The sequence below is a fragment of the Lissotriton helveticus genome, chromosome 8 (genome assembly GCF_964261635.1).
Source record: "Lissotriton helveticus chromosome 8, aLisHel1.1, whole genome shotgun sequence".
NCBI lineage: Eukaryota > Metazoa > Chordata > Amphibia > Caudata > Salamandridae > Lissotriton > Lissotriton helveticus.
Window position 1 is genome coordinate 467616221 of NC_136069.1, and position 13611 is coordinate 467629831.

Genomic DNA, 13611 nt, shown 5'->3' on the forward strand with positions numbered 1-13611 from the left:
TCTATTTAGTACCTTTCTATCTAGTACCGTTTGACGGGAGCTTGGCTCAGTCTCTTTTTAAATATTGGGAGTGTCACTGCTACCCTTGTGGTTAACACAAGCATGATAACAGCCACCATTACTTTTGACTTCATACCTGTCCCAGGCACTTCACGTAGCCCACAGCATTGGTGTTATTTATGAAAGCTAAACAATTAAGCTGATAAAGCGAGGCTGCAGGCCCAGGTGAGTCATTAAGGGTAGGGAAAAAAAGCTGATGTCCTAATTGTAAATGGGCCTTGGGTAGTCATGGGGCTACCTTGGGAAGGCCCGGCCCACCTGTCCTTCCCTCTATATTCGGGTCCGATTGTCATACAGCTCCTTACACTCAAGCTCTGGGGGCGTTTGACTACTGGAACGGACATCATTTCGCAGACCCCTGGCAACCTCATTAGAAAATAGGACTGCTACTACATTAACTGATGATTATCCATTATGTCTTCTCACAAAGACAGATGTGCACCCTCTGTACTATTCATGAGGGATGTGTGTGTGCCACAAGTGTTGTTCTTCAACAGGAGTAAATCTGGACAGCTGACTGGGATTACCCATTCACTCCGTTTGCATCTGGGGCTCTAGTTATGCAGACAGGGGAGCCTAGGTGTGCACAAGGCCCCATTTGGGCTATCTCACTAAATAGGGTCATTGCTGCCCTTGGGCTGAATCTGCCTTAAATTGCCCTGAAATTCCCTTTTTTTGCCCACTTTCCACATTTATATAGGCCCTAGCCTACTACACGTTACCCCCAGCATGGTGAAAGCAGACTCCAAACAGGCTAAGTTTGCCTTCGATGGAGCTAAAATACGCTGCAGAACACAAGGGAAAGATATTGATCAAGATGGTGCAGTTGGAGGCAGCTTAGGAATGGACTCAGGAGACCGAGCAGACGTCAAATCACTCCTATTAGAAATGTGTAGTAGTTAGGAGGCTATTCATGGCAAAATTGAGCCCCTAACCCAGAGACTAAATGACATGAGGGACCAGCTGGACAAACAACACGGAAGAACCAACGTGGCTGAGAGGAGCATCTTGGATATTGAAGATGATACACTGGCAGAAGCTAAGACTCAAAAAATATCTTAAAGCTGACCTAGAAAAAGTAAAATCCAAGAATGAGGATCTTGAAGCACGATCCAGGACAATAATTCCGTCCATCAATTGTGTGTCTTTTCCAGATGCCATAATCTGCACATTGTTGGGTTCCCGAATCCACAAATATGAGTTGAAGACTGTATAGAGAAACTATTGAATGATATATTTAATAGGATTGCTGAATTACAGAGATCGGGACAACATGTAATAGGTGGTGAGAGACAGATCTAGCATACAACATGAAGGTAAATCGATCACATTTTACTTAGATTTTACTCAGGTGGTGAAAGACACTAGGACAATTATACTTGCAAAACAAAAGTAGAGACTTGAATATGCAATATGCAATGCTAATACCCAGTCAGACTATGCTTCACTACTAATGGTAAAATAGGTCTGTTTACAGCACCGGAGGAAGCTAATGACTTAATCCATAAACTGCATAGATCTGGTAAGAAAACTGGGAAGTCTCCATCTGACTATCCTGCTACACAACTTAGTGATGTGGAGTGACTATCTTTGTAGAGTTGTGCTTTATGGGAATAATAATCTGTGATGCTGACCATACTATGTTGGAAATATAATTACACATTTTAAATTCCTTCAATAATGCTTATTTGTATGTCTGAGTGACTGATTAACCTTCCATTCGCCTATTGTTGAGCCCCATCTAATATGCCTGAACTATATATTGCTTTGAGGTCCCTCAAAAAGTATTGTAATGCTCTGTTTGAAGGCATGATCCCTCCAAACCATATTGCCCATCTAGCCTTCCATGGTGATGGGGTGGAGTTTGTTGCTACTACTTTATTAAGTGTTACCTGTTCCAACCATATTTGTTTTACAGTGGGTTACTAGAATAGACTTCATTGACATGTTTGGGCTTGATGTGAATGGGCAAGCCATGGGAGAGATATTGAGGCAGAGGATTTGAACATCAGAAAAGAAACACATGTGATCCACACAAACCATTATTATTTTATCAATAAACAGATATTGTAGCATATAACAATCAATGTTTCTTTGATATTATGCCATGGCTGATCATGCTATTAGATTTACAATGTGAAAAAAGAGATGTTTTATTAACTGTTGTATGGCGCAGAAAGTACTTGCGTACATTAATAGACACAAAATTGATATTGCCCTGCTTAAGGAGACTCCTACTATACCACTAAGCAACAGTCTATTTGCACAAAGATGGCCATCTTACAGATTTTTTTTCTTCTTTTTCATCCAAAGGTATTGCAATCTTGTTGAGAAGAGGTGTGCAGTTCAGGTCCCTGGATGCAATAGCGGGCACAGAGCGGTAGTTCTCCCTGTCCTGTGCCTGCTATGTCCCAACCAACCTTAGGCCCCCACAGACTCCCACTTCATTGTTAGTTCCACACAATGTCGGTGTGAAGCTCATTTTGCCACCAATATCGAGACAACTACAATTCAAGTTGACTCAGTTACTGTATACGTACATGCTTGCATTACTGGTCATATTCTTACTGTTTGATAAATGTGAGTGTTTTATTGACTGTGTACAGTGTATCACCATGTTAAAATTGAAAATTTAAATAAAGTAAAAAATAAATAGAAATATTATAAGTGAAGCCATAAAGCAGGCCTCCTCTATAACTAACCACTCTTACCTCATCGTTATGGGTTATGTATATAGCTTCGTTTGCTGATGTACCAAAAACGCAGGCTTTCCGAATAGATGCTATTTCCTGGGGCGACAGGAGGGTAAATATAGGCCACTTCCCCACATCTACCATGGCTTGATTTGGTCTCATGCAAATGGCTTCACATTCGCATTTCTGCTGCAAAACATAAAAGCACACAAGTACTCTTTAATAGTAACAAGACAATGTACTTGTAATGTATACATTTTTGGTCATTCAGATAACTATCAAACACACCACTAGCAAAACGTTCAATCCTTATATTTGCACCGCACATACTTTACTAGACAGCGTTTGTGGAGGACAGGTATGGTGGCATCTCCTGACTGTCTTCGGTGTGGATCGGAGGTGGGTACGCTGCTACACACGGTGTGGGAGTGCTTAGCGCTACAGAGATTCTGGGATGCGGTGTTCCGATGTCTGAATGAGGTATTGGCCTGGGAGCTCCAGAGGGAGCCTAAGCTTGTCCTATTGCATGTAATGGCAGGGGTAGGGGGCAACAGGTATAAGCGCCATCTCCTGCTGCTAGGCTTAACGCTGGCGAAACGTGACATTGCAAAGGCGTGGAAGGCGCCCCAGGCCCAGTCATTGGTTGCCTGGAAGAATGGGATGGACTTCTGCATGGGCCTTGAGAAACCTGTCTTTCTGGCCAAGGGCTGTCCCAGGAAACACTACAAAATTTGGAAGCGGTGGGCAGACTACCGTGGGCTGAACTTGGATCCCCCGCCAGAAGAAGGGGCCATCCGGTCTCCCTGAAGTGTTGGACTGTATGGTACCACGGTTGGTGGCTAGAGTACATGGCATGCTATATATATGGTCGTTATGCTGCGTATGGAGCGAGTAGCGGTGCATGGGGGGTGGGATTGGGTGGGGGGGTTGTGTTTATTATTTAGTTTCTTTCCTTGCATTGTGTTATTGTATATCTATGCATATGAACACTGCTGAAGCTGTATTGACAAATTGATGATGGCAGTAGACTCTGGAGGACAGAGCTTTGCATAATATATGTGTTCAGTCAATAAAATCTCTAGCACCCAGCCAGAGTGGCAATTACTAACAAAGACGACATTGGGCATACAAGGGTCTTGCTTTGAATTTGAAAGGGGGAATTCCCAACATATTAGGAAATGTTGTCAATAAATAACATGAACCAAAACCCTCTCCTCTCACTATCAATCTTATCTCAAGCAATGTATTGCTCATTCTACTTCTATGTACTATTTTCTACAGCCACCATGCAATTAATCGCGATATAAACCTGAACCATAGTAGGGGGGAGAGGCAGCTGCCATGCCTTGAGGACACGACGGCAAAGCTCCCCGCCACCCACAATTCTCCGGCAAAGACCGAACAGCCATTTACTCCCTGCTCTATGGGGGAGGCTTGGTAAGGTGTCTGGAATCCCAGGAGAGTGCACCGATGTAGCCAGAAGTACAAGACTGTTGCTGGCAGGCCGTTGCCGTTCCTCTGGCCCAGAGCTGGAGGAACACAAAATGGCAACCCCACTTTGTCTGCGGCGGCTGCACTAGATCCTGCCCGCAGTGGTGCTTTTTGCGAGGCTGGTGCTCCTTGTTGGGATTTCCTGCAACAGGGGTCTGCATGTCGTGGGCCCCCGTAACAACATCCCCACCAGTGTTGGATTGGTGTGGCCGGCACGCGGAGATCCCCCACACCCAATGTTGCAGTGCTACTGCACATGGCAGCCCCAATGGGTTTGCGGCCGGCGCACTGACATTCTCCTGCGGCAATGGGCTTCACAGTGCAGAAACCCCTACATTACCTGTGCCCAGCAGGAGCTGCAAGACATTGGCCCCAACAACCCCAGCTGAGGAAGACTGGTAGCGACCACGTGCAGGGCGTGGTGGGGATATATCTCTTGGTGCCCCTGATCACCCCCTCCCCTCTGGATGCGGAGATGAGTTGGGTGTGGGACATTTGGGCCCCTGGTGGCTGCAATTTCCTCAGGGGCAGAGCTTACTACGGTGACCCCTGTAAATCTTTCATGGCCTAAAGACCCTTCTGTTGGGAGGCCTGGATAGACGTGGGGGAGTGGCGGTGTCTTTTGCAAGACACCCTCCACCCCACCTTGTTCTTGGCTCAATGACCTGGCATTACGGTCTTTGTGCCTTCTACACCTTGTCCAGTGGCCCTTGCCACTTGTCAGTGAGTCAAAGTATCTTTATTCGGCATGATACCATAAAAGAGGAAAGTAATTCTAAATACAAATATAATAAATTACATAAAACAAATGTATTGGCTAAGATTACAAACTATAAAAACAATAATTTTTATAGGGCATAGAATAAATATATAATACTGTGTTAATATAATGATTCATACCGTTTCCTGATACCCATTGCTTTCTTTATAAAAGGTAAAACTGCATAATACACCTCTTTCATGGGGAGTTTTTGTAAAAACTCCAAGGCTACTCAAAGTTGTGTGACTTTTGGCCTATGTAACACTGGTGCGAGGTAAACCGACCTTGAATAGGAATATAAAGTGCAAAACATAATAAAGAGGCAAGTGCTCAGAGACCGTATACTGTTTACATCGGCAAGAGGGTAACTCACGGGACCAAGAACGTTGTTCTGGAAAGGTCACCTTAAATGGATCATACTAAACCTAAAATAAGTATCAGTGTGCCCTTCCTAGTGACACTGGGGGGAAAGTTGGGATTTTTGGCGGCCAAAATCTGGTGCTCCTTGCGCCCACCCACTTATTGGTGCCATCACAGCGCACACTCAATGCGCCAAGGATGATGCAGCCACAAGCGCCTCCTAGAAGGGGATCAAGCAGGGTATTGGCGGAGGAGAAATGGCGTAGATGGATGACAAGTTTGACAAGCTCCTAGCCACCATTGACGCTTCCGGGGAACGGTTAGAGGGCAAGATTGACTCCCTTTCCGTGGAGCTGGGCCTTATTCGTGAGGAATCAAGGAAGGTCTCAGAAGAGGGTCGCTATCCTGGTGACTACAATGCAGAACCTGTCGCCAGCTGTTCAGTTAGCGGATTATCGCATCACGGCTCTTGAGAAGCCGGCTTGACACCTGGTGGCGTGCTTGGATGATCAGGAGGGGCGGGCCCGGCGTAATAACGTTCGCAATGTGGGACTACCCGAGCGTGCTGAGGGAGACTCGCTGTTGGATTCCCTGGAAACCTGGCTTCAGGAGGTGGCATTTCCGAAAGGCCTCTCCAGATTCTATGCAATGGAACATGCACACAGGGTCCCAGCACAGGAACCATGCCCTGCGGTGACACAGCGTCATATGGTTACCAGACTCCTACATTTTAGGGACCGGGATAATCTCCTGCAATAGGCCCATGCGCCCAGGCCTTTTGCATTGCACAATGTTAGGGTATCTCTGTACCCTGATTTTATCCTACAGGTTTAAGCGCAGAGGACGTCATTCCTGGCATTAAAGAAGAAACTCTGTGACTTGAGCGTGCTCTATTCTTTGCTTTTCCTGGCTCGACTGTGTGTCCAGTCTGCGGATAAAGTACATTTTTTCATGATTCCCTCTATGGCCAGGTGGCTGGATTGAGCTTTATGAAAAGGGCACGTGAAACCAGAGATGCCAGAGCGGAAAAGCCCTTTCCGCCCAGAGCAAATGCTCACGGCATGGGGGGAGACTCCCCCTACCAAGATGCAATTAGAGCTGGAGCAGTCGAGGGTAGTTATCACTGCTGCTTCTCTGGGGTTTGGCGGGGACTCCTTGCGACTCTGGTCTCCATAATGTTGTATTACTTTGCTCCTGTCTGGGTGATCCTGGGGGGTTTGGGGGGTAGAGCGGGTTTGGGGGTGGGGCGCTTGGACGAAAAGGCCTATTGAACTGTTCTATTTCTAGAATGTTTGTCCTCCACCTCTTGCTGGCGGCTCCTTCCCCACGTTTAATCTTTCGTTATGGATCTAGTTGGCCATTTGGCCCATATTTGAATCCTAGTTGGGGCCCGTGTGGTGTGTTGTGTTATTTGGACAGGATAGTGGTCTGTCTCAGTCCTTGAGGAGTGTTGGGTACTTTTTGGTGTATGGTACTGTGTTATGTTATGTCTTTGATTACTGATGATGGGGCGTATGAGGTTGTGGCAATGTGTGTCTGGTACAGTGGGGCCCTCCTGGTTTTGTGAGGTGAGGATGCTGGAGGGGTCCCCGGGTGTTTCTTCCTCCTTCTGGACTTTATTCATGGTGTTAGACCTGACACCCTTGGCGTGGTTTTCCCCTGTCTTTTTTGCCTCTGCCTCCTGTATTTTTGATGCTGTGCTAGATTTCGTTTTTGCTGGTTTAGATACTTTGGACACTCTGCCCCTGCTGATCAGTGCCAGAGTGTAAGTGCTCCCTATGGAAATGATCATATTGATTGGATGTACCTGATTGGCATATTTGTATCACCACGAAGTCCCTAGTAAAGTGCACTGGGTGTGCCAGGGCTGGTAATGACAGATGCTACTAGTGGGCCTGCAGCGCTGATTGTGCCCCCCACATGAGTAGCCCTAAAATGGTGTCTCAGGCCTGCCACCGCAGTGCCTGTGTGCAGTCAGTGAACTGCCATGTCCTCCTGGTCAGTGTCCCCACTGGCTAGGCCTAACCCTTCCCTTTTTGTGTACATTGGTCACCCCTATGGAAGGCTCAAGGTACCCCCTTGGGCAGGGTGCAGTGTATATGAAAGGTAGAGCATGTACTAGTGCAGGTAACATGCTCTGGTAGTGAACAGCTGCCATTTTGTGTGATCACTGCTGCAAGGTTATCTTGCTCCATAGACTAACATGGGGGAAGCTGGTCCTAATGGCTACCAGCCTATCTTCCCATAGGAACAAGATAGGACATAAGTGATTGATATCCCTGAACTCAGAATTTAATAACACATCTTTTAGGAAAGGTTGTTTTTAAATTCTGTGTTTGAGAACAGTACTTTTAGAAAGTGGCTGTTTTCTTGTCTGACCTTTCTGTGTGCCTTGGCCTGCTTGTGGATTGACTGTCTGGTTTGAGGGTGACAGGGGCTGGGGTGCCCCCAGGAGGTTGTCTGAGTCAGCCCTAGGCTGAATGACTGCATTTGCAACTAGAGTGGTGGGAGGGGATAGCACCTGGGATTGAATAGGGATGTGCCTGCCTGCCACAATGCTGGCTCCACCTACTGCCGGGAGGCTGACGACCCTGCCCCTCACTCTGAAAAGAAGGAAGAAGCCAGGTAAACAAAGTGACCAAGCAACACCCAGAACTGGTTTAGACCGGGCTCAGGACCCACTTGCACAAAGACTTCAAAGACTTTTAGGGGTATAAGTATAGGACCCCTGACAACAGATTTTGAGATTCTACAATCAAGAGGAACCTTTGCCAGAAGAAGAACCACTGAAGAAACGAAGGAAGACTGCCCTTGCTGTGTGCTCTGGGGCTGACCTGTTTTGCTGCTCAACTGAAGGAGAGAAGGAGACTTTGCTGTGTGCTGTGACCCCTGCCTGCTTGACCTAAAGACTTTGCTGTGTGCGGTGTCTACAAGAATCTCCAAGGGCCTGAGAAGAGCTGGCCTCCTGTCCTGGAACCCAGGGTTAAAAGGTTCCCAAGCATTCCCAAGACGCTATGAAGATCGTGCTGTGTTTTGCCCTCAGTGCGTGATTCTAACTGCTGGCCGTGTGTGGAGATCGATGTGCTCATCGGCACATATTTGAGGGGGACAGGAGGATCGGGGTGCCTCCTTGCGTGAGGAATCGCCCCAAAGATCGTGTGGCCTCGTGGGTGGTCTGCCGAACACTCTCACCCCAAATCGGCCCTTGCCGCTAATCACCGCCGCTGCCCGGGCTTAAAATCATCAGAGAAACACCGTCCCCGGCACGGAGCTGTGGCCGAAGTACCGAAGGGGCCGCGCTCTGATTGGCTGCCGGAGAGAAGCTTTCCCGAGGCGCCGCGCTGTCATTGGCGGGCTGCGGGAGACACGTCCTGGAAAGCCGCGAGGTGATTGGGGCGTGTAGGAGAAGCCGCGACGTCACCAGGGGAGGGGGCTCGTCAGTGGAGCCGCGAGAGGATTGGCCAACGAAAGGAACCATCGTCCAAAGACGCCGGGAGCTGCTGGAAGTGACGGCCCTCCTCCTTCCCCGCGTTCAAGGTAAACCGGCTGTTGCCAGTTAGCGGAAGGGGGAAGAGGAGCCGCTCGCGGCGAAGGGGAACCGAGTCAGAGGGGGAGGCCTTGACAGAAGCCTCCCGGTGGCAGTAACAAGATCGAGCGAGGGTCTTTTTTTCTCCCAAATAGACTCTCTGGGGCAAACACGCTAGAAGCGCTTCCCTAGAACAGAGCTGGGCACGATATTGAGCCATCGTTTAAGTGTTACCGCCTAAGGCTATCTAGCCTGCAATTTCTGCTAAAGACTGAGACTGAGATAAGTTCCCCAAATAACTTCCTAACTAAGTGCAAATATAAAGAAGAGTCAAGTGATTTGTGTAACTGCATTACCTTTGGTGAACTGCCTAAAACCAGATAAAGATATATTTTTGATATACTTACCTGTGTGGTGTCAGTTTGTGGTGCATTCTGTAATTATTGTGTGTGTTAAGTGCAACTACCCTACACATTGCCTTGGGGATAAGCCTGTCTGCTCGTGCCACGCTACCTAGGGGGTGAGCAGGGGTTATCTACAGTGTGTATCTCTTTACCCTGACTAGAAGCAAGGGTCCCTATTTGGTCAAAGTTACTTGCCTCTGCCAACTAGAGACCCCCAATTCTAACACATGGCTACACAAGTTAAATTGCTTACGTGAAATATGCAGGGCCTTTATTCTCCTTCAATGTGGTGCCTGATTTGAAACGGAGGGGAGCGTTCCTCCAGGAAACCCACCTCACGGAGGTTGAGGGCCATGCCCTTCGAGGGCTAGCTCTGTGCTATCTCTTATTATGCCTTTTTGCCGGGCGCTCTCATTTGGATTAGGCCTGGGGTCCCCTTTCCCTTGCACAGGGTAGTTACGGACCCTGAGGGACGCTATGTCCTGATGTTGGTGAGCCTAGATGGTAGAGATATATAGCCTCTTGAATACATATGCACCAAATGTGGAACAGTCCTTTATTCTTATCGGCATGACACCCCTGCTGTCACTCGTGAACTCATATTGGATAGTAATGGGTGGGCAATTTTAACTGTGCTGAGGATTTTAGCCTGAATAGGTCGCACCTGCCCTTACGGGGTGCGCCTATGGGCAGGCTGGCCATGGTGTCCCTTTTGTGGGCTGGACAGTGGGATCTGACAGACTATTGGCGGGTGCAACATCCGGGGGTTCATGCATACTCCTACCCCTCTGGCCTGCTTGATCTTGAGGCTCGGCTTGACAGGCTTTATACATGCAGGAGGCTCTATGGCAGGGTATTGGGGGTGAAGTATCTAGCGAAAACGTACTCCGATCATGCCCCTGTGTTGGGCATGTTCCAATAATCCTCACCTAGATGTGGTGTGCCTACCGGACGCGTTGATCCAGCAGTACTGGATGATTGGGCTTTCCGGGTTTTATTGGGGGGAGTACATCACACAGTCACTTCTGTTTGTGTTAGATTTAGAACCCTTTGCTTGCACGGTCTATCAGGGCCTTCATTTTCAGGGCTTACACCATACATCTGATTACACGTACCTCTCTCTATATGCTGATAATATGCTGTTATAACTGAGGAAGAGATACTGATCTCGAAGAGGAGGAGATGGCTGTGTTGCCAGTGTTCAGTGCCCATTCAGCACTTGAGGTCAATTGGGATAAATCATGTGTTTATCCCTTGAGGGTGATGTGCCTGAGCACGGTCCTATTCCCACGGCTCAGACAATACACTGGGAGCGGCATATGGTTCAATACCTGAGCGTGGCGGTTTACCACTCCCCAGACTTGTTGTAAGAGGGAAACTTCAGGAGGGCCATTACTGGGTTGCAATGCTTGGTCACCTTCTCGACTACTTTGCCTCTGTCAATGAATGGAAGGGTGGCGTTTTCGTAAATGATTGTACTGCCTCGAGTCCTTTATTTATGTGTGCCTCTTCCACTGGAGCTGCGTAAAAAATACTTTAAGGAGTTGAACGGTTTACTACTGATGCTATGCTGGGGTGCTCCGATTCGCCTTGTGGCCTTTTGGAATCTACGACTGCATGTAGCCGAGGGGGGTCTGGTGGCTCCCTATTTTGAGCTAAATTATTTGGCAGCACAGCTCCAGTGGGTAGCTCACTGGCGATCCTCTCCGTGGGATGGTGTGGGAACTAGTGAAGGTGACTCTCTCGCCAAATATTTACTTCTTGATAATCTGCTGAAACTGATTTTTTTTTAAACATAGTTTATTGGGTTTTGTACATTCCTCATACACAGTCATATAATCTACCAATCAACATGACAATCCAACCCCCGCAAAGGTCCCCACCTCACTGCCCCTTTTATGTTGTGCAATACGAGTACTGTGATGTGGCAGGTGGTCGAATGTCAATAAACAGAACCCAACAATTTGTGTACCCTCCACTCCCCCCCCCAACTGACGTGACCTCCCCCCCCCCCCTTGTCATCGATGTGTACCTCGCTATGGTTCTGTTCTGTCTTGTGTGAACAGGAGCCACTTCCCTTTCAGTCTCACGATATACCTGTCATAGTTCGGGGTCTCCTATTGCTATTGCAATCTCCTCTCATTCATCCTCTGTCTGATAACCCTGTAACGCTTGCACTAATGTTTCCCATGCCGTCGCTGCCTCCAACGCTCTTTAATTGTTCCGCCGTCTTGCCTGCTGGTATCGAAGTGTGCTCTCGCTGCTAACCCATTTCACAAACTCAGCCCTTCATCTCCTGCTACTAGGCTCTACTGTCGCCTTCCAATGACTCGTTATTTCCCGTTTCGCCAGTAGGAGTCCCATATCCACAAACTTGCTTGTTATTTTGTTTTTGATGTATGGGGGAACCAATGCAAAACACTAGTGGCTATATCAAAGGTCAACTGTCGCTCCGTGATTGTGTTCAGGACCTCTCCCACCTCCTCCCAGTAGGCTCCCATCGCAGGGCAAGACCATAGCATGTGCAGCAAATCTGCTCCTGTCCGTGCACATCTAGGGCACGCCGCCTCTGTTGCCTTAAAATATTTCTGGATTTTCCCTGGTGTTAAATATGCTCTGTGGAGTATATAGAAATGCACTTTTTGGAATCTCGTGTTTCTTGTGCTCTTCCAGGCTCTACGCATAATCTGTTTCCAGGCCATTTCAGGAATAGTTTTCCCTATGTCTGCTTCCCATTTCTCCCTCAGTACCTCCAGGGGTGCTAATCCCTCACTAAGCATTCTAGAGTAGAGGCACGTGACTGCCTTGAAAGTCCAGGCTGCCATCATGGTATATTGGCATGCAATGGTTGTCTTAGGCTCCACCAGCCCCTCCCGCCAGTGTGCTTGAAGTGCCCTAGTCAGTGTTGCATGTAAAAGAAATCCCCCTCTCGGCAGATCGTATCTCTCCTGCAGTGTCTGATAGGGGACATAACATAGGGCAGCAGTGCCCCCATCCTCGTATAGGTCTCCTATTATTTGGAGCCCTGCATCTTCCCATTCCTGCAATGGCGTCCAATCACCGCCGTGTGGAAGTGCTGTCGCCATTCCCAACGGGACTTCAGGCGCATATGGGTGCAAGACTCCCGCCCTGCGTTGAGAACGATTCCAGCACAGCCTTAGTGTCTTTTCTTCCGTTAGGAGATCCCTAAGGTCCAATTTGTGTTGCAGCACTATGAATGACAGGACATAGCGTGGTATTCCCCTACCTCTTTGCTGTTCCGGACCTCTAAATTCCTTCGCTACTGCTTGTGTTAATATCTGGAGTTGGGCCGCTAAATAATACAGCTCGAAGTCTAGGACCGCCAATCCTCCCTCAGCTTTGGGCCTAAGGAGCATTGCCTGTGCTACCCGACGTCTACCCGTTCCCCATAGGAAACTCACTATGAGCGATTTCAACAATTTGAACATTGAGCACGGGATCCATATCGGGAGAGTTCTAAAAAAATATAATAGTCGAGGAAGCGCTATCATTTTCAATAGAGCTATTCGGCCCGTCACCGACAGCGGGTGGGTGGCCCAAAAGGCCACACTACTTTTCAATGCTCTCACGCCACGTCCCACGTTCCCTTCCAGCTTATCAGCGGCAGTGTGATAGATATGCACTCCCAGATATTTCAAACAAGTGAGTTCCCACCTCACATCCCTATCTGTGGTGGGCTGGGGCTCTCCCTGCCTCACCGGGAACAGGCATGTTTTCGACCAGTTCACTCTCAGCCCCGAGACGTCCCCAAATTCCGACAGCAAGGTTCCAGCTCTCGTTAACGCTCCGCATGCGTCCTTAAGAAATAACAGCAGGTCATCAGCATATAGTGATATGTACTGCCGATCTCCTCTTCATCTCAGACCATCATAGTGGTCCCCCAATCGGATTTTTGCCGCTAGAGGCTCCACTGCTAGGGCGAACAACAAAGGGGAGAGCGAACATCCCTTTCTAGTACCAAGGGCTACTGGGTATTGCGGAGATATCAGCATTCCAACACGCATCCTAGCCACAGCCGACGTATATAACACTTTCGTCCACTGCACAAAGTCGGCTCCCAGGCCGTAGTGCCCCATTGTTTTGTATAAAAATAGCCATGCTAAGCTGTCAAAAGCTTTCTCAATATATAATCTGCTGAAACTGATGCCCGCTTCCAGGGTACAGACCTCGAACATCCTGGTTAGGACTGCACACTTTGTACGGGTTGAGCAATGCAGGGGACTGGGACGCCTCTCTTTATGGGGGGGATGGGGGAGGGGCAGTGCCTTTTTACTGCCCTCTGAGAATCCTACAATC

General features: G+C 48.3%; 1 protein-coding gene across 6 annotated transcripts in view; it reads right to left on the reverse strand.

Moving 5' to 3' along the window:
- Window positions 1-13611, reverse strand: part of RCBTB1 (RCC1 and BTB domain containing protein 1) — a 255543-nt gene that overhangs the window by 184935 nt on the left and 56997 nt on the right. For 4 of the 6 annotated variants that reach the window (XM_078657360.1, XM_078657361.1, XM_078657363.1 and 1 more), the window contains one exon: window positions 2772-2942. In XM_078657360.1, coding sequence (XP_078513486.1) covers window positions 2772-2915 — 144 coding nt within the window. In that variant the 5' untranslated portion in view covers window positions 2916-2942. The remainder of the gene's footprint in view (window positions 1-2771; window positions 2943-13611) is intronic. The other 2 variants (XM_078657364.1, XM_078657359.1) reach the window with 1 other exon arrangement.